The following is an 18,630-nucleotide window of genomic DNA, read 5'->3' on the forward strand; positions in this document are numbered from 1 at the left end:
TCTCCCTCAAGCCTCACAAGTCTGTAAATCTGGGACCTTGGAAAGATGCCGGTGTCCTCTATTGAGACAGGAGAGCTAGGAGTGGGGCTGGATTAGGGAGTGGGCCATCTGGAGCTTGCAAGGAGCTGTCCAGCAGGAAGCTGGTGACTTGGGCTTAGAGAGGAGGTGAGCGCTCACCCCTGGGTGGAGAGGAGAGATGGCATGCATTAGCAGACAGGATCAGCAGAGAGGAGCGGGCTTAGCACAGAGCTCTGGGTGGCTCTGTGGTGGAGGGGAGGGGGGCCCAGGGAGGAGCATGCCTAGGAGGTGCCCAAGGCTGCCACAGTCCACAAGCACCACTAAACACCTCCCGACAGTCCCTGGCCTCAGGGAGCGCCCTGTCTAATAGGGCAGACCAAGAGATGGAACAACTGGACCCCAGGATCTGACCATTCCACATCCTGAGAGTCTCTTGAACCCATTCACCAGTCCCTCATGGTTCCCTTCTTTGCTGTGCCCTGTCGCCCCCTCAGCTCAGGGAGGAGACGATCAGACCAACTCTGACCTCCTCTAAGCAGTCTCTCCCTTGCTCTAAAGCCTGCTGTAGCTCCCCAGGGCAGTGGCCAAAGAAGCTGGGGAGAGCCCACCAAGGCATGTTCCTCCAGTGTCTGGAGATGCCACTCCGGTGAATAAGTCTGGCTCACTTACAAGCACCCCAAAGCCCTAGGGGGTCCTCATTATAACCCCCCACCCCACCTCTTTGGAGGTCCTTCTCCTGGAAACAGCTGGACATGCCCGGCCCAGAGGACAGAGACGACCCCTAAGCCCGACACCAGGCATCACACACAGTGGGCACCGGCTGCCCTTCCTGCTCTCATTTCCCTCTCAGTTGTCCCCCAGGGCTGACCCAGAACCCTAGGATCTCAGAGTCAGCAGGAGGCTCTTGTTCCCTCTGTGGGCTCCTTCTTCCTTACTGGTTCCAGGACTCTTGGAGCTAAGTGACCCTCCAAACACCGAGTGGCCGAGCCTCAGAAGCTACCTTTCACTGGCCTGGCAGCAGCCTCCGCTGAGGGGGAGTTCCCTGCTCAGGAGGCATCCTGGTCCACACTGGAATTGCCCTCCCTGGTCAAAGTCTTCCTCGGCTCCATCCTAAATTTGCCCTCTGGGATCCAACAGAATGACTCTAGTCCCTCCGTGGCAGGACAAGCCTCTAGCCCCAGAGGACAGGAGCGACCTTTCCTCTTGTGTCTCCCCGAGCCAGGCTCCAACGTCCACCCTGCATAGGTGTTCCTGTAAACACCAAGGTGGCTGAGATCCTCTGGTGTCTCCTTTCCTCTCTCCGGTACACGGCTTTCTGCTGCACTGCATGTGCATGTGCATGTGTGTGTGCGTGTGTGTGTACGTATGTGTGCGTGCATGTGTGTTCCTAGAGCCAGGCCCTTGGCCACAATAGAACATCTTCATTCTGTGCTAGAGGGGAAACGTCTGCAGTGCTTGCCAAAGGAAGCCTCCCCCGTCTCCCTGCAGCAGCTCTGGGCTCCAGAGCAGGGCCCTGAACCTTTTTTGGCCGATTGGCCATTAGGGACCCTGGGCAGCCTGGAGCAGCTGATGCACCCTCTCAGAATCACATTGGAAACGTATCCAATACAAAGAAAACTGATTAGCCGAAGGACGACAATCACATTTTTTATCCTGCGGAGGCCGCCTTCTCTCCCCTGAGAATGTCCTTTGCCCAGAATGGCGTCCTCAGTCCCCTGTGCCTAGGGGAGGGAAGCTCCAGAATTGGTGGGCGGGGAGAGGCAGCCTGCCCCCACCCCTGCACCCTCTGTGGCCAGAAGGGCCACCCAGACAAGGAGGATGGAGAAGCTCACTTACCTGGGAGGGAACGAGATGTCCAGTTCATACAACTTGTCTTTAAAGACGGACAACTCTTTGTCGAATTCCAAAAGCTACAAAAAAGGGAAGAGATGCCAGAGTGAGCCATGACTGTGGAGGGGCCAGGTGTGGGGGTGGGGGCTGAGACAAGGAAGGGACACAGCCACTTTGCCTCTGGGAGCTTCTTGGACCACCTGGGAAGAGAGGCGCCTGGTTACTGACCTGAGCTGAGGCCAAGCACTGACTGGGACAGCTCCCACACAGGCCCCTTTGGAGGTATGGTCCTCCCATGCTGTGCACAATGCCCAGGTATGCTGGGGCTGACTGTGCCACCCATCCTAGAGGCTGCTGCTGCTCCCTTAGCAAGCCAGCCCTCCTCCCCTGCCCTCCAGACACACATGGGGGGCTTCTCTGACCTTCCAGCCAAGAGAGACCCTGGGCCAGGGCAGACTGAGCTGCTGACTGTGCTGGGAGAAGTGGCCCTGATGGGGGCATCCAGGAGGCCTCAGATTGGTGACCCTGAAGCACCCTGTGATCCGGGCCTGAAGAGCTTTGCTGAGGGCACAAGGGGACAGTGACTAGGGCAGGCAGCCCCCATCCCCCGCAGGTGCGTGCACCACCCGCCCTCCTTCCTGATGGCTCCTTCCATGTTGGCTCATGTTCATTAATCATGTCCCATCTCACAGCTGTGCTGATCCTGCAGTAAGAATGGCTGCCGTTTCCAGTGAGATGAGATTGTGTGCCCCTCTCCCTTCCCCTGCCTCATCAATCATTCCTGAAATGTGCAATTAGCAGCTATTTGCCCACGTTAATTATTTGTGGGAAAAGCCTCTACCTGAGCCACCTGCACCAAGGCTGAGGCCTGCCCACTTGGGCACGTTCAGAGACCCAAGGTCAGGGGGCTGCCCCTGACTCCTTTGGCTCCCTGACATGGCACTACCACCCTGCTGAGGAAGCAGGAGGTTCTCTGGGGGGATGCTGGAACACTTGTTGACTTGTAGCCCCCACCTAATGACCAAAGTAGAGGTGCATACACCAACAGTGGTCATGAGTTCAGTGTCAGTGGGTGGCATTTTCTCAGTGACTGAAAAGATGAAGCAAACAAAACCAAGGAAGGGGAGAGATTCCCAGTGGTCTGTCCATGCCTCCTGTGACCCGTGCTCACATGGGGTCCCCAAGACTACCCCTGGAATACAAGATTGGACTCTGGGTACAGCCCTAGAGACTCTTTAACTTCAGATGGCTGCCTCACGTGGCCAGAGAGAAGGTGGCCTCAGTGGACTGACACTTGACCATTGACACTTGACAGAGTCCCTTGGCCCTGAGATCATGCCAGCTGCTGCTCAGCACATGGTGGGTAGTGCTATCCACTGCAGACGGGCAGCACCAGACATGGGCAGCCATTAATGTGGTGAGGGTCCAGGGACAAACATTTTGGGATGGAGGTCGTCCAACACACAACTCTGAGACCTCAGATCTTGCTGTCTGCTCTCATCCTGGAGGGGCCTGCCTGGACCCCTCAGAACAGAGACTGCCACAGGACCTCAGTGCCAGCCCTCTCAGAGGGTCAGACTGCTTCACAGATTAATTTTTTGTTATCTATCCTGAACTTGAACTTGACAAACACAAGTGAACAGGAGCATGGAGAAGGACAGGAAAAGGGGACAGCTTGGCAACAGGCAAACTTCAACCACATACAATTTGGGGATGGGACAATGAGGGTTAAGTGACTTGCCCAAGGTCACACAGCTAGTAAGTGTCAAGTGTCTGAGGCAGATTTGAACTCAGGTCCTCCTGAATCCAGGGCTGGTGCTTTATCCACTGTGCCACCTAGCTGCCCCAACCACATACAATTTTTATGTTTAAAAGCTAACAAAAAGTGCATCTGGCAGTCTCAAAGCTGTCTTGTTGTCTGTCTCCTCTGTACCGATTGTGATGCATTTCTCAAGGTTTCAGGGACTGTCTTCCCCTTCTTGCCATCATGACAGTAGTTTCCCATGTTAGGGAACACAGCTTCATCTGGCACCTGTAGTTCAGCACCTTGTGGTGGCAGGTTCATCATCTAGCCTCTGGAGTCGTAGGTTGTTATCCCATTAATTACAATTCTTCATTCTTTCCCAGTTGTTTTCCTTTAAAATGCTGTTTGTATTCTAGAAAAGGTTTTCTTGTTCTATTCCTTTCAGTCTGTATCAGTTCACACAAGTCTTCTCAAGTTTTTCTGAACCTGTTCCTTTATTTCTTATAAAATAATGCTATTCTGTGGATAGAGCACCAGCCCTGGAGTCAGGAGGACCTGAGTTCAAATCCGGCCTCAGACACTTAACACTTACTAGCTGTGTGACCCTGGGCAAGTCACTTAACCCCCATTGCCCTGCAAAAAAAAAAATAGTAATAGCTTTGTATATTGCTTTAAGGTTTGCAAACACTTTCAAAATATTAGCTCATTTAATCTCCTTAACAACCCTGGGAGGGAGGTACTATCATTATCTCTATTCTCCAGATGAGGAAACTGTTAAATGAATTGTCCAGGGTTACAAAACAAAATATCTGAGGTTGGATTTGAACTCAGGTCTTCCTGACTCCATGTCTTGTGCTGTATCCACCACACCCCCCAGCCGCTTCTAGTTTAGCTATGTTCCCATAATTCCTGTGGGACCCAAGAATTTTATACATTTCGTAGCTATTTTGAATGGATTTCACCTTATCTTTTCCTGCTACATTTTGTTGGTAACAGTTGGAAAGGCTGATGATTTCCATGGACTTATTTTATAGCCCACCATCTGAAAGATGTTAATTGTGCCAATCAATACTGAGTTGAATCTCTTGAGTCTTCTATAAGTTTATCACCATATCCATTTGTATGAAGCGGGAACTTTCTTTTCATTTTGCCCAGACTTATTCCCTCAGTTTCCATTTCCTGTCTTATTGCTATAGTTAGCATTTCTAAAACCATATCTGAGAACATTGGTGGAAACAGCTGTCATCATTTGATTCCTGATCTTATTGGAAAAAGTGTTTCTCAATTACAGATAATGCCAGCTCTTGGATTTAGATGCATACTCTTTACTGTATTAATGAACTGTCCACCTATTCCTATGATCTTCAATGTTTTTTTAAAAAGGAGTGTTGTGGGGGCAGCTAGGTGGCACAGTGGATAGAGCACCGACCCTGGAGTCAGGAGGACCTGAGTTCAAATCTGACCTCAGACCCTTGACACTAGCTGTGTGACCCTGGGCACGTTACTTAACCCTCATTGCCCTGCAAAAATAAAATAAAATAAAATTTAATTTAAAAAAAGGGGGGCAGCTAGGTGGCACAGTGGATAGAGCACTGGCCCTGGAGTCAGGAGTACCTGAGTTCAAATCCGGCCTCAGACACTTAACACTTACTAGCTGTGTGACCCTGGGCAAGTCACTTAACCCCAATTGCCTCACCATAAAAAAAAAAAAGAAAGAAAGAAAGTAAAAGAAAAAAAGTCATTCTGGGGGCACCTAGGTGGTGCAGTGGATAAAGCACTGCTCCTGGAGTCAGGAGGACCTGAGTTCAAATCCAACCTCAGACACTTGACACTTACTAGCTGTGTGACCCTGGGCAAGTCACTTAACCCCAATTGCCTCATCAAAAAAAAAAAAAGCCATTCTGCACCTAGTAACATCATAATGGGATTTTTAGTTGTTTCTTATTGATGTGGCTTTTTGTTATAGTTTAACTAACATTGAACTGATGTGGTATAAAGCTAACCTGATCATCATGTATAACATTTATATTGTGATGATCTGTTCTCTTGGCTCACATTTTCATCGATACTTTGCCCTGATCTTCATTAGAGATGACGATCATTATTTTTCTGTTTCAGCTTTGTCTCTCCTTGGTTTGGGAATCAGTACCATTATAGCAAGCGTTTGCTACTATCTTTTTCTTCCATATTTTTATAAATAATCTATGAATATTGAAATCAAATGCCTTCTGAAGTATCTGAGAGCATTCACTTGTACAGAATTCTCTCTTTTCTAGGTTCTTCCCCCAACCCCTGGGAGTTGCTTTATTGACTTGTTCAATTTCCCTTTCTAAGAATGAGTTATTTTCATTCTCTCCTTCTTGTTCCATTCATCTAGTCATTTTATATTTTGGCAGATATCATAGATTTCATTCAAATTATCATAATTATAATGTCACATATGAATCACATATTAAAATATCAAACTAAAATAAGTTAAATATAATTATTTGAAATAGAATTGGGCAAAATAATTTTAATAATTTATTTGTTGTGGATTTTAAAACTATTTTGATGCTGGAAATTTGGTTTTCTTATCATTTTAAAATCAGAGTATTGAATAGCTTAATAGTATTAGAAATAGCTCCTACATCTATTATTTATTTCAATAGTTCTCTTTTGCTGTTCAGTTAGATTTTAAAAAAAAGTTGTTGATTTTCTAGTTCCACACCCAATTCATTGGTCTATTCTTTCTCATTAATTTTTTTTGGTGGTGGTGGTGGGGCAACGAGGGTTAAGTGACTTGCTCGGGGTCACAAAGGTAGTAAGTGTCAAGTGTCTGAGGTCGGATTTGAACTCACATCGTCCTGAATCCAGGGCCAATGCTTTATCCACTGCACCACCTAGCTGCCTCCTTTCTGTCCTTTATTGGTGAAAATATCCGCAATATCAATATAAAAATTTTAACTAAGACTTGCTTTGGCTGAGTTCTAAAAGTTTTGCTGTTACCTTATCGTTGCTCTTTTGTTTTATGAACTATGTATTGTTACTATGACTTGTTCTTTGACACTGAGGTCCTTTTGGTTAACCTGCCAAGCATTCAAACTCTACCACGAAGTACAAAACTCCGATGGGCTGGCAATGTTGTTCAAATGCCAAACAATTTTACAGAGAACTCCCACAAAGCAGGCCATCCCATGGAGGAAAAGGAATACCAGGACACTCTTGAGGTCTCAATTGTGAGACATGGGTGACACTGGCCCAGGACTGCCCAGCACGGCGTGCCCGAATCAAAGAAGGTGCTGTGCTCTATGAGAGAAGCAGAGTTGCAATAGCTCAAAGGCAACAGGAGAAGTGCATAGTAGAGGGATCTCCGTTACAAACATTCCTGCAGTCTATTTGTGCCCAATGTGTGGCAGAGTCTTCCACGGTCATGTTGGTCTGATCAGCTGTGGCTAGACACTGTGCACCTTGACCCCAACACAGTGATGCCATTTTTGTCCTCTCTGAGCACAAGGGACAACAAGACAGTTATTTTTCATGAGAGGCATGACTTTTTTATTTTTGTCTTACATATTTTGGCTTATGAAGCTGTTGATGTTCATTTCACCCACCCTAATTTTCCAGAAGCTCCTTACTTGGCCAAAGCTTTCTACCTTCCGTTCTAAGGACCTTCCAATTTTTTTCTCCAAAAGCTCTTATTTCCCTCACAATTTCTTTCCTTCTTTTTTTTTAATGTCTTGCTTGATTTCTTCCATGGAGCGTTGTAGTCCACAAGAGCTGCGAGGCTATGCAGTAGTTGCAGCAGAATACCTCTCCTCTTCTGGGCAAACCTTTTGGGTATGACGTGAACCCCGGTCTTTCTTCAGAGTGTTGTGTCTTCTTCTGTTCACTCATATTTTCAGTTTCAGTTCTAGAGTTCAGGCTTGGTGCCTGGGTCGGGCTCTGTCCCCTCCCACACTCATGGATGGAATGGTCAGTCTGGATCTGGTTTGGATTTTTCATTGTGTATCAATCAGCTAGCCAGCTAGCATTTATGAAACACTTACTAGGTGATAAGAAGTGTGGTTAGCACCGGAAATACAAAGATGGGCAGAAAATCATCCCTGCCGTCAATAAGCATTTAGCTTCATGAGATGGCTGGGTGCTACAGAGGGTCCAGTATGGGTCCCGGTGTCAGGAAGACCCCAGTTCAAGTCCTGCCTCAGACATATACTAGCTGTGTGACCCATAATCTGTTTGCCTTAGTTTCCTCATCCATAAAATGGGGGGAATAACAGCATCTATGTCAAAGAGGACCAAATGACCTAATGTTTGGGAAGAGTTTTGCAAGCCTTCAAGTCCTGTATAGACACCAGCCTCATGGATAAGCTCACAGGCCCCTGGCAGTCTCTCACGGGGCAGTCTTAACTGGAGGTGCGCACACTGCTTTCATCACTGCTAGAGTGGAATCGCAGGCAGCTGGTGTGGCACGTCATGGTGAGCAGATAAGAAACAGGGCCTCAACATCAGGGGGCATGAGACCTGAGCCCCCAGCCCTTGGGAGGGGGCATACGATCCCGTGGCTGGGAAGAGGTGACCATCCCTCCAGTGACAGCAGAGCCCTGCTCTGGGTGCCAAGCTCCCCCAACACCCCTTTGGTGTGGATTCCACAGCTGGGGGTGAGAGGGGGGGTGGGGCAGCTGGCAGAGAGTGGACTCAGGCTGCACTGACTTGTTCTCAGCAGCGCCTGCCGCCGCGGGGCTCCCAATGATCAGAAATGAGCCGATGATCATTTTTCATTTTGGACTCTGCTGAGATTATAAAATCATAGTCATTTTAAATGATTCGATCATTTCCACATAAGTCATTATTAACTTTTACTCATATACCATCTATTTAATGGACGCCGAATTGGACGGAGTCAAATTAATTCTGAGTTGCAGAAGCTCAGCTCCTGCTCTTGTGGAAAAGTAGCCTGAACACCCACCACCCCTTTGGGTAATGCTAGCTGGGGCCCCTGGATCCAGGGTGAGCATGGGAAGGCACAATACTCAAGTAGGGTTATCAGGAGAACATCATTCATTTTACATTTCCTTTACACCAGAGGCCTCTTCATTCCCCCTCATTCCACTACAGAGAATTCAGTTGTCCCACAGGGGGCAGTCCAGGGCTCTTCGGCCCAGGTGAGGATGGCACTGGGTGACGTCTGGACCGGTTCGGAGTGATCGCTGCAGTCTTGGTTGGAAATGCGAGATTTAAAGAAACAAAACTCAACAGCCTGGCTTGGTGTCCCCTAGTGAGACAGGATTGTGTCTCTGGAGTCAGGTGGGGAGAAGACGAGGGGCATGCAGGCGGAAGGATGCCGAGGCTTGTGAGGGCTGGCTATCGGGGGGCTGCAGCAAACCTGACTTCAGGGCGCTGGTCCTGTGTGTGCAGCTAGGGAGTCCTGGCCTCCACCTGCCCCAGTGCCTTCCTGCAGGGCGGGGCACACTCTGGCTCCATCGCTAGGACCATTACGAGGACATCTAAAAGTGACCAAGTCTGTCGCTTTGGTGCTGCATAAACAGCCATTTTAAGACTCAGAAAGATGTGACAAAATCTCGGCAGGCCTTGGGTGGCGCCCTCCCCTTCACAGCCATCAGACTTGAAATGGAAACTTTTCCACGGGAAAGATGGGCTATCTGAAGAAGACAAAGTGTGCCGGACTGTTCCCCAGCTGAGCCCCGAGGGCAACAGGGGAGGGCAGGTGGGCAGCAGACACACGAGGGCCCCCCAGGTCCATCCTGGTGCCTCTGAGAGCCCCTTTTGCCATCAACAAATCCTGGTAGCTCATTTCATGCTTACTGTAGCGAGCTTCAAGAGAGTCCCTGGATGCTCAGATGGGTCTGGGGCATGTGGTTTTCCAGGGTCCCATGGGCACAGCCTCAGATTGGGATCAATACGCCCAAGAAGGGAAACCATTCCTGGGGAGTTGGCAGAAAACATGAGGTTTGGCAACGCTTCTGCTTAGACATGATCAGGAACTGCTGCCTCTTTAATTTGTATCTGTTTGTGATTTCTCACACGGATCACAGGCATTCTCCATGATTACGATGTAAAGAGAAAGTGGGGGTGGGGAGGCTGGGTCGGGACAATGATGAAGCAGCCTCTGGATAATAAATATTTGTCAGGGACCAGCACACCCGCACAAATTCCACTGTTACCGAAGAGACACCACACGGATAAAAAAAGGGCCGGAAAAAATCGATGCTCTGGAGTTCGAGCAGCTGCTCAACACACAGAAGCAGCGGCCAGAGGGTTGGGAAAATTCCCAAGCCTGGCATCGGTGCAGCTAAGGAAAATTTAATCTTCCCAAATACTCATCAGGGCTCTCCATCCTGAAGCCCTGACAGCCCCACTTATAATTAATTATACAATTTCGATGGGAATATCGACTGAACAAACATATAAATCATAGAAAAAGTCAATAGGCATGGACACATTCAATCATGTCCCGACCAATGATTACTGCTCTTAAAATACAATAATTATTTTCAGGAGCCAGCTTGAATTAAATTTCTGTCAGGCCGGTACAAGCCCGGTGGTGGATGAAGGATGCGATGGATTTTGGGGGCCGACTTCGGCCCAGGGACATTTATCCTCGCTGAGAGGTAGTTTGTTCTTGGTGACCGTGGCGTGCGTGTTTAACGAGACCATGAAGATGAGATGATCTCCGGCGGCTCATTACGCCATTTATCTTGGCCCACCACGGTAGATCGGGGAGACTTCCTGCTTCCTCACACGTGGATGAGTGGGCGGCGGTGGGGCATCTGCATGGGCACACGCCCACAGTGGCACAGGCAGGAGAAAAGGCATCTCCCTCTTGGATCCCCGGGAAGGCTGATGGCTGGCTGGGAGCAGCCTCAGGGGGTGGCCCCACTTTCTCTTATCAGATTAAATGTAAGGAAGCCACGTAGCCACAAAACATACTAGAAAACGTGGCCCTTGTAAAAATGTGGCATTTTAGCAGGGTGAACCATTGTGACCTTTCAGGTGGAACATCTGGAGCTCTCTACCTGCAGTCGGAGCACCCAGTGTGGATGCCCAAGCCCTTGAGGCTCTCACAACTGGCCCAGCCAATGAGGACGAGCCCTCCTCAGGTTGGCTCTTTGTCAGAGCAGTCAGAGGCTCAGGGAACGGCTGCATCTGTCCCTCTACCCAGTTTGTAGTCTCTGCTGTATGTCGGACATCAAGCTCTTCCACTGGGGTCCCCCGGCATCGCCTCCTTCCAAGGTGTAAATGCCACGACAGGCCCTGAATCATCCCAAGGTGGCCTTCTAATATGGCTGTAGAGATGGCTCCAAGATAATACAAGTCCTCAAGGCCCAGGGAGGAGTCTGGGAACAAGGGGGCATCTGAAGACTTGTCTGGGGGTAATGCACAAAGACACACGGGCATCCCACATGTGGACATACACATGCAGGCACATGCCTTCAGGTTGGAACAGACCAATGATTCAGATACATTCTGGCTAAGGGTTAAAAGCCAAGACAAGTTGACCTTTCAGACCCTCTGCTGAGATCCAAGGCACCGACTTTCCAGACCCCTGCATTGTCTCAGAACTGGCAAGGGCCTCCCAAGCCCTCGAGTCTGGCATTGGCCGAGACAGAAACCACCTCCAGTGGTCAAAGACATGGCTTTGTTCTCATGGGCTTGGCTACGGGGCCGGTGCTGCACCAGGGAGGGATGCTGGGGACCCTGAAGACTGCGGACACGGAATGGGGGCAGACGCTCACTAGGCACTGCCCAGTGTAGACCCTCGTGTCCATTGGGTGTGGACGCAGCCTTGCAGTGCGCGTGGCCATTTGGCCACAGCCGGGGATGACCATCTGTGTGTCTGCACATTTGGGCAGGTAGGCAGGCCCAAAGTCCCCAGTGGGCACTCGGGACATGTGGATCAAGCTGCTCTGTGCTGGATGTACATGTGGCAATCACACCAACACTTCTCTCTAAAGCGACTTTGGCTGTTTAGACAACAGAGCACCCCAGACCCTTGGTGTGTGCCCAGAGGATCATAGGCTTCTGGTCGGTACCTTTGGCATGCTTATCTCCAAGCTGCATCTGCTTCAGGCTTGGGACACGGCAGGCCCTGAGCCTAGGGATGAAGTTACCGCCTGGGACTAGATTCTAGGGACCAGAACGTGATTCGCCATCCCTGCTGGGTGGACAGGAGAGGCGTGGCACCAGCAAGGATAGCCTGGTGCCACTGAAATGGGCATGGCCTGCAGAACCAGGGCGGGGGGTGCTTACCGCTGTCCCGTTGTTGTCTCGGAACACTTCTTGATTGAAATAGTCAAACAGCTTCTTCTCTAACTGCAGCATGACCTGGGGAGAAAGCAAGGACATACAGCAAAGGATGCTGGGCTCCAGGGAGAGGCTCAGTGGGCATGGGGAGGACTCCAGGTTTTCCTTCTGCCCCCTCACCTCTCCAGACAAGCCCTTTGGTCACGCCCAGCTTCAGAGGAGAGGCAGACAGGCAGAAAGCTACGGACAAAGTGTCCACCCAACCCCAGTGAGAGCTGGACCGTCCTGAAGAAGGGGAAGGGAGGAAGCCCGGGAGATCCCTGGGAACTGGGTCAGGGGCCGCTTTTCCCTTATGGCCTCCCCTGCTGAAGAGGGTCATAGGTGGGGAGGGAGGCACCTGGCCCCCAGCCCCCGATCCTCCATAGGCGGGTGCCCATTGTTGGGGCTGCCCTGCAGGGCCCGCAACGCCCGCCTGCCGGCCGAGGTGCCCCTACCTTCCGGTCATTGTCGGATTCACGGAATATCAGCTTCACAACCTCGTTTGTGTCAGCTGCCCGGACGGTCTGCATCGTGGCCTTGGTACAAAGTGTCTGCAGAAAGAGCCAGAGCCAGAGCCAGAGGTTAGGGCACTGAAGCGGGGAAGGCGAGAAGGCAGCCACCCTCAGCCCGGTGATGGGCAGAGCGTGGAAGGGAGGGAACAAGGCCCCCACGGAAGAAGCAGACTGTGGTGCACACGGCCATCACGCCTCAGTGATGCTGAGCACATGGCAGGGTCCCTGCTGCCCTCTATGCACCGCAGCCACCAGCCTCTCCCCTCCAAGGGCCACAGCCCACATCTGCCCTGGCAATCATTGTCCAAGGCCTGCAGAGAGCTTGGTGCCCGGCACCTCCCCCTGGAGAGGTCATGCCTATCTATCACGCCTATGGTCAGTCAGTGGGAGTCTGGGGCAAGTCTCCACTGCAGCCACACGGATCCCACGCCCCTCTCCTGGAGATGAAGACCAGGGACATTTGGGAGGCCAGTGCCTGGGGAGGGCCGAGCAGGAGGAAGGTGGGGAAGCGGCCGAGAGTTTTCCTTTGTCGTCACCTTCCCACCCCACCCCCCCGGCTTTCCACGTGTGCTGTACACTCCTTCAGGGAAGGCACTCTGACTTTGGGGGGGGGGGGCGGTATGCCCAGGGCTCAGAGCAGCTCTTGTGCACAGTAGGGGCTTCGTCCTTCCTTAAGTCGCCTCCCACCCTAGCCCAGGGTTCTTCAGAGCAGCTTTCACTCAAAGGTGGCACCTCTGACTCGTCCTCCCTGCCCCCATGGCTCTCACTCCTAGTTCTACCCACCAAGGCCAAGCAGAAGCGCCCCATCCCTCTTCCACAGGATGACCCTCAGATCTCTCAAGTTCTTTCCTGCTCCACCCCCAAGTATTTTCTTCTTCTGCTTTCACCAACAGAGCTCCTTGGACCCGGCACTCCCTCCCTCTCCTCCTCTGGGGGCTCCCTAGCTTCTGTGTCCTTCCTAGAGCACAGCCCAGAAAAGCAGAAATGCTGACGATGGCCAAGGGCAGCAGAAGCTTGATGCTGAGCTAGAGGCTAGAGAGCGGCCCCCGGGCAGCCACAGGGAAGGGGGAGGGAGCTTCACCATTGGGCAGCTCCTTTGATCCGTGCCGTGCCCGGCTGAGCCCCATTTGCAGGGCACATAGAGGTTCACCAAGTACTTTCATGGGACCTTCACAAGAAGCCTGAGAGAAAGGGACAGTCATTATTTGTACCACAGGTGGGGAAATGGACTTTCTCATGGTCACACTGCTATTAAATGTCTGAGGCAAGATTTGAACTCGGGTCTTCCTGCATTCTAGCCCAGTGCTCATTAGCTGCTTCAATCCAACCTGACGGGGTGGAGGTCATGTCTTAAAGAAGCCCAAGATCATCCTGGCTTTGTCTGCCCATCTAGCTGAGGATTCAGACTGAGTTGGCAGCCACCCATGGATGACTTCTCTTCCAGTACAGCCGCTCAATGTGCTCTAGGTTCACCCAGGCCGAGCTCTCTCTGCTCAGCGTTTCCCATGTGTGCCTGTCGGGCACTGCTGCCCCAAAGGCTCTGGGGTGGTTCTGGCCCGCCCTGTGCTTGCTGACATCGGGTAGGCTCTCCTGGGTCAGGGTCTCCTTTTCTATGTGCTCACACAGTTTCTCTTGCATGAGCCCAGTCCTGTGGCTCAAGAATCCACTCTCCTCCTTTGTGGGATGGGGACACTGGCCCTTTTCCAGGCCTGTGGCTCTTCTCTGGTTCTCCTGGGTCCTTCAGGGCATGCAGATGCTGCTCATCAGGGCCAGGGGGCTTCTCACTGAAGACCCATCAGAACCTTTGAAGACACATGGAACTTGCTGAGTCTGGCTCAAAGCACACACCTTGGAAAGTGTAGCTTAATTTGTTGGCGCACTCTACTTGTATCTGTTTTGTAGAACGCTTATTTATGAAGCATCTCCCAAGGACACAGCACTGTGGCTGGCATTGGGAAAGAGGCCCAGTGCCTGGGCACACCTCTGGCCTCAAGGTGCTGACAGTGTCCAGGTGACAGATGAAGGGAAGAAGGTAGGAACCAGAAGACAGGGTGGGCATGGGTGCCTCACCTTGGGGGGAAGGCTGGGAGGGCTTGGCCTCAGAAGTTAGCCTGTTGTGACACATCACAGGGCACCTTGGCAGACGAGGGCAGGGTGCTCCTGGGTGAATGACCACAGTGGCCAGACCTTCCTCAAAGGGCACGTTGGGAGGTGTGCTCTTCCCATAGCACAGGAATGAACTCACTCATTCTGCCAATGATGGCTGTGCTGCTGCCTCTCCTTGCCCATGTTGTAGGAAGGTTACTTGTCACACTGGGCTCTCCTGCCCCTTCCTCAGTGTGAATGACAAGGCTGGGGTCCAGGAAAATCAGTGCCCCCAAATAGAGCCTAAGAGCTAATGTCTGGACTGGAAAAGCCACACCCAGAGGCTTGGTGGGACTGGGTACACAGGTTTTTACAAAAGGGCATGGTCTTTACCCCCATTAGGCCAAAGGGCCCACAGGGCCTTCGTTGGTAAGGACTCTGGGGGGGGGGCAGCAGGTTGGGTGGAGAATGTTGGCACCCCAGCGGAGGCTGAGAATTTGCTTGGCTCCCACTCTTAGCACCCACTGAAGCCTCTCTCCTGACATCGCCCTGTCGGACTGCCCCAGGACTTGGGTCAGCCCTCTGGCCAAGGCATTACCTCCCATCTTGCCATCTGGCTGGGTGGGCAGTCAGCTGCCAACGAGGTCATCTGCCAGGAGCAGGCTGTGCCTCCAAGCGTACCCCCCCCATGTCAGGCATTGAAATTCCAGGCACGGCCTGGCTAATCGGGTCAAGCCCCCGAAGAGCGCCTTTGGACTCATGTGTCACAAATCAGTCTGGTTGTCTTTAAACACGCAGGAGATTAGAACACGTAGCAAAGCGGAAAACCCACCCGCCCGCCCGCTGCCATCGCTTGGCTAAAGCCCTGACAAGCCGCTGCAGCCTTCACTCATGCCGCCTTCCCAGTGAGGGTCAATGGGGTCCCCCCTCCAAGGCCAGCATCCAAATGCTAATGGGCTTAAGTGGCTTAAGCAGCTTTTGGGAGTGAATGGGCCTCAGAGAGGGGCTCCCCAGCCAAGGCTGGCTGGCCCGCCCCCAGCCCCCAGCCTCAGTCAAGGGGGAGCCTCCCTCTGCAAGGCATCTGCCTGAGAACACTCCTTGCTCCGGGGCTTTATCTACAGACCCCAGGACTCACTCAGCCAATGGAAAGAAATCCAGGCAGCTCTTGAGAATGCACTCTATGCACGTGTGCACACACACACCTACACACACTCACACCCATGCAAAGTCAGACACCTGCACACCCATGCACACTCACACGGAACCCAGTGCTGCACCTGCATACTCACAAACATACGGCACACTCAGAATACACCTGCTCACTCAAATATGTGCACTCGGAACACATACACATACATACATACCCATACACCCCTCACGCTAATGCACATACACGCACACACACACTCACCCATACACCCTCACTATAATGCACACACACACGCACATGCACACGCACACGCACACACACGCACACGCACCCCCCAGACACGGACTCACAGTCACCTCACTGCATCTCCCAATCCTGCCTGAGCTGCCAAGCTCTGCCCCCTTCTTTGCCATCCCAGCTGGGGCCGGCCCCTTCCCCAGAGCTTTTCTGCTCTCCCACAGCCAGAGTCAGCCATGCAGAAACCTTCCGGGGCTGGGCGTCCTTCCAGCTTAGCAAGGGATTTCCGGTTTTTGTCTCTTAAGGGAAAACATGAAAATGCTCTCACAAGGCCTGTCCTTTCCCAGGTCTTTGGCTTCTTGAAATGAAAAGCGACAAGATCAGTGTTGGTGGATGGGGAGCCAGCGAATGGGGTGGGGGAGGGAGATGGGGGGCTACAGACCTGTCGAGGCCCCCTCCCCTCCCACACCCAGAGGATATGGGAGCCATACCTCCTCCTCATCTAAAGCAATGTGCCTTTCATTCCAAAATGCTCCTTCCTGGGCCCCCAGGAATGGCAGCCGCTGGACCCCATGGGTGTTGGTCCACTAGGGTCTGAGTCTCTACGTAAGGGGCACTGACTGTGTCTCTGAGTCTCTGGTCCCTTGTCTGGAAAGGGAGGGGCTCAGATGGGATCACCCTTATGCGCAGAGCTGGGCTTTGTGATTCCCTGGACAGAGGCCCATGGTGTCCCCTCTGCCGGCCACCTGCGCTGCCCCAAATATCAGGGGCTAAAGGAGCCAGTCCACAAGTGAGCTCACTCCCCAGGAAAGGGTCACCGGCCCAGCTGCTCCTTGGGCCAGGGGGAAAAGATGACCCCTGGTGCTACCCACTGCACTACACTGCCCCTTCAGATTTCTCAGGTCACAATGGGACTGGTCACAGGTACCCAGTCAGTGTGACTGTGAGGCCCCTCTCCTGTCCTGCCACACCGTGTCCTTTGCCTGATGTGCCATCTTCCTGAGGCAAATCCCAATGGCGAAGGGCAGGCTTGGGGCCGGAGGATCCACAAGAGGCGTGAAGGCCCCACGAGCCACATAGGGCAGAGCTGGCCCTCCCATAGTGCAGATGAAGCAGTGGATCCAAGTCTGACAAAACAGCTCGCCCACGGTCACCGGGCCAGATGAGTCAATCAGGATTTGGGGGAGGCCCTCTGGTGCCTGTCAAACCACCGCTGCTACACCGACACACTTCCTCAATGCTAGGGCAGTGTGGCCTGGTGGGCAGGGAGACCCCCATGTCCACCCAGCCTCTCTCAGGCAAAGAAAGGCATCACAGCCATTTACTGTTGTCATCATCACCCCCATTTTCATTGGGAGGCAATCGGAGAACAGGCTTCCTTCCCACAGAGGACTCTCCATCTCGAGCCCTGGGAAAGCCACACGGGACCAGAGCATGGATGGGCTCCTGGCCTTCCTTGGTGGGGGTGTGGGCACAGACAAGAATTCTGCCCTTCCCTCCTGGGGGTGGGGAAGGGGAGGAAAGGGAGAGAAGAAAGACCTACCCATCAGTAGGGCCACATCCTGGGGACAGGCCCTGCTGTCAGGGGACTGACATCCACACCCCAGGGCAGGGGAGGCGTCGTTGTAAAAGATGGTGCTTGGCTGGCTGGCTAAGGAAGAAGCGTGTTCCTGGCGTGGCGGACAGCCTGTCCACATGCAGAGATGGAGAGGGAGGAGCAGCAGGGGCTGGTCTGGTGAGGCCAGAGAGCTGGGCCGGGCCAGGTTCTGAAGGGCCTTAGAGAGCCGAATGGAAGCAAGGAGCCACTGTGGTTTACTGAGTAGGGGGGAGTCAGAAGCCCGGCTTGAGTAAAGGAGCTGGGCTCCTGGGTGTACCTGTGCCAATGGCTGGTGCTGAAGCAGCGCCAAGAAATGGCACTGGCCACAAACGAGCCCAGAAACGCGCTCACATGCACGCATGTCCATGTGCATGAACATGCACACACACAGTCTAAAGAGACCAGAGGGTTAGGCCTTTTATTCTCAGCTCCCCTCATAGGGAGGCCCCTACCAGTCAAAGTCCTGAGAGAGGTGGCAGCACCATCCCGGCCAACCAGGGGCCATCCTGGAGCAGAGCCGCCCTTCCCTTCTGCCAGGAGACAGGGTGTCCAAGGACCACCCCAAAGACGAGGAGGAGCCCAGAAGCCACATTGGTCACGGCGGCTCTTGCCCTCTCGTCACCGGCAGACCTGGCCAGCCTTTCAGTGTGGCATGGCCGGCAGAGGGGCAAAGCTGCCCGAGCAGGCCCGGAGCTGGGCAGGGCCCGCCAGATGCTGCCTTGTCTCAGGGGAGAAGCAGGGGCAGAGCCACGCGGCGCCCTGCACAAAATAAGGACACTCGTTGTTTCCGGGAAGCGCTGTCACTTTGGTGACTGTGGGACAAAGAGGTAGACGTTGACTTTTTAGAGGGCAGATTAAAACCAATCAGGCCAGATGTCCCCAGACTGTTTAACATACACAGCGCTGCTGAGCGGAGAGCCCAGGGAGCAGGGAGTGGGCTCCGGCAGGGCTTGGTGTCCGCCAGATGCGGCCGTTGGGCTCAGGCCGGGGAGCTCGGCCCCCTTTCCCAAAAGAAACTATGTTAACGGGGGGCACGAGGTGCCCACTTTCCCCCACATGCCAGGGGGCATGATCGTGGCTGCTCCCCTTGAGGAGTGCCAGGACCCTGCCCAGGCAGCAGCCATTTGGGCACCTGTGGGAAATGGGGGGCCGTCTGGACCCCAAGAGAGCCATG

General features: G+C 52.9%; 1 protein-coding gene across 1 annotated transcript in view; it reads right to left on the reverse strand.

Annotated features, from left to right (window-relative positions):
* INPP5A (inositol polyphosphate-5-phosphatase A) overlaps positions 1–18,630 on the reverse strand; it is a 216,540-nt gene that overhangs the window by 10,912 nt on the left and 186,998 nt on the right. The window contains exons 10-12 of the mRNA XM_043987081.1: positions 12,331–12,426; positions 11,843–11,917; positions 1,855–1,928 (exon numbers count right to left, since the gene is read on the reverse strand). Of these exons, the coding sequence (XP_043843016.1) occupies positions 1,855–1,928; positions 11,843–11,917; positions 12,331–12,426 (245 nt within the window). The remainder of the gene's footprint in view (positions 1–1,854; positions 1,929–11,842; positions 11,918–12,330; positions 12,427–18,630) is intronic.

Source organism: Dromiciops gliroides, chromosome 2 (assembly GCF_019393635.1).
Source record: "Dromiciops gliroides isolate mDroGli1 chromosome 2, mDroGli1.pri, whole genome shotgun sequence".
NCBI classification, from domain to species: Eukaryota; Metazoa; Chordata; class Mammalia; order Microbiotheria; family Microbiotheriidae; genus Dromiciops; species Dromiciops gliroides.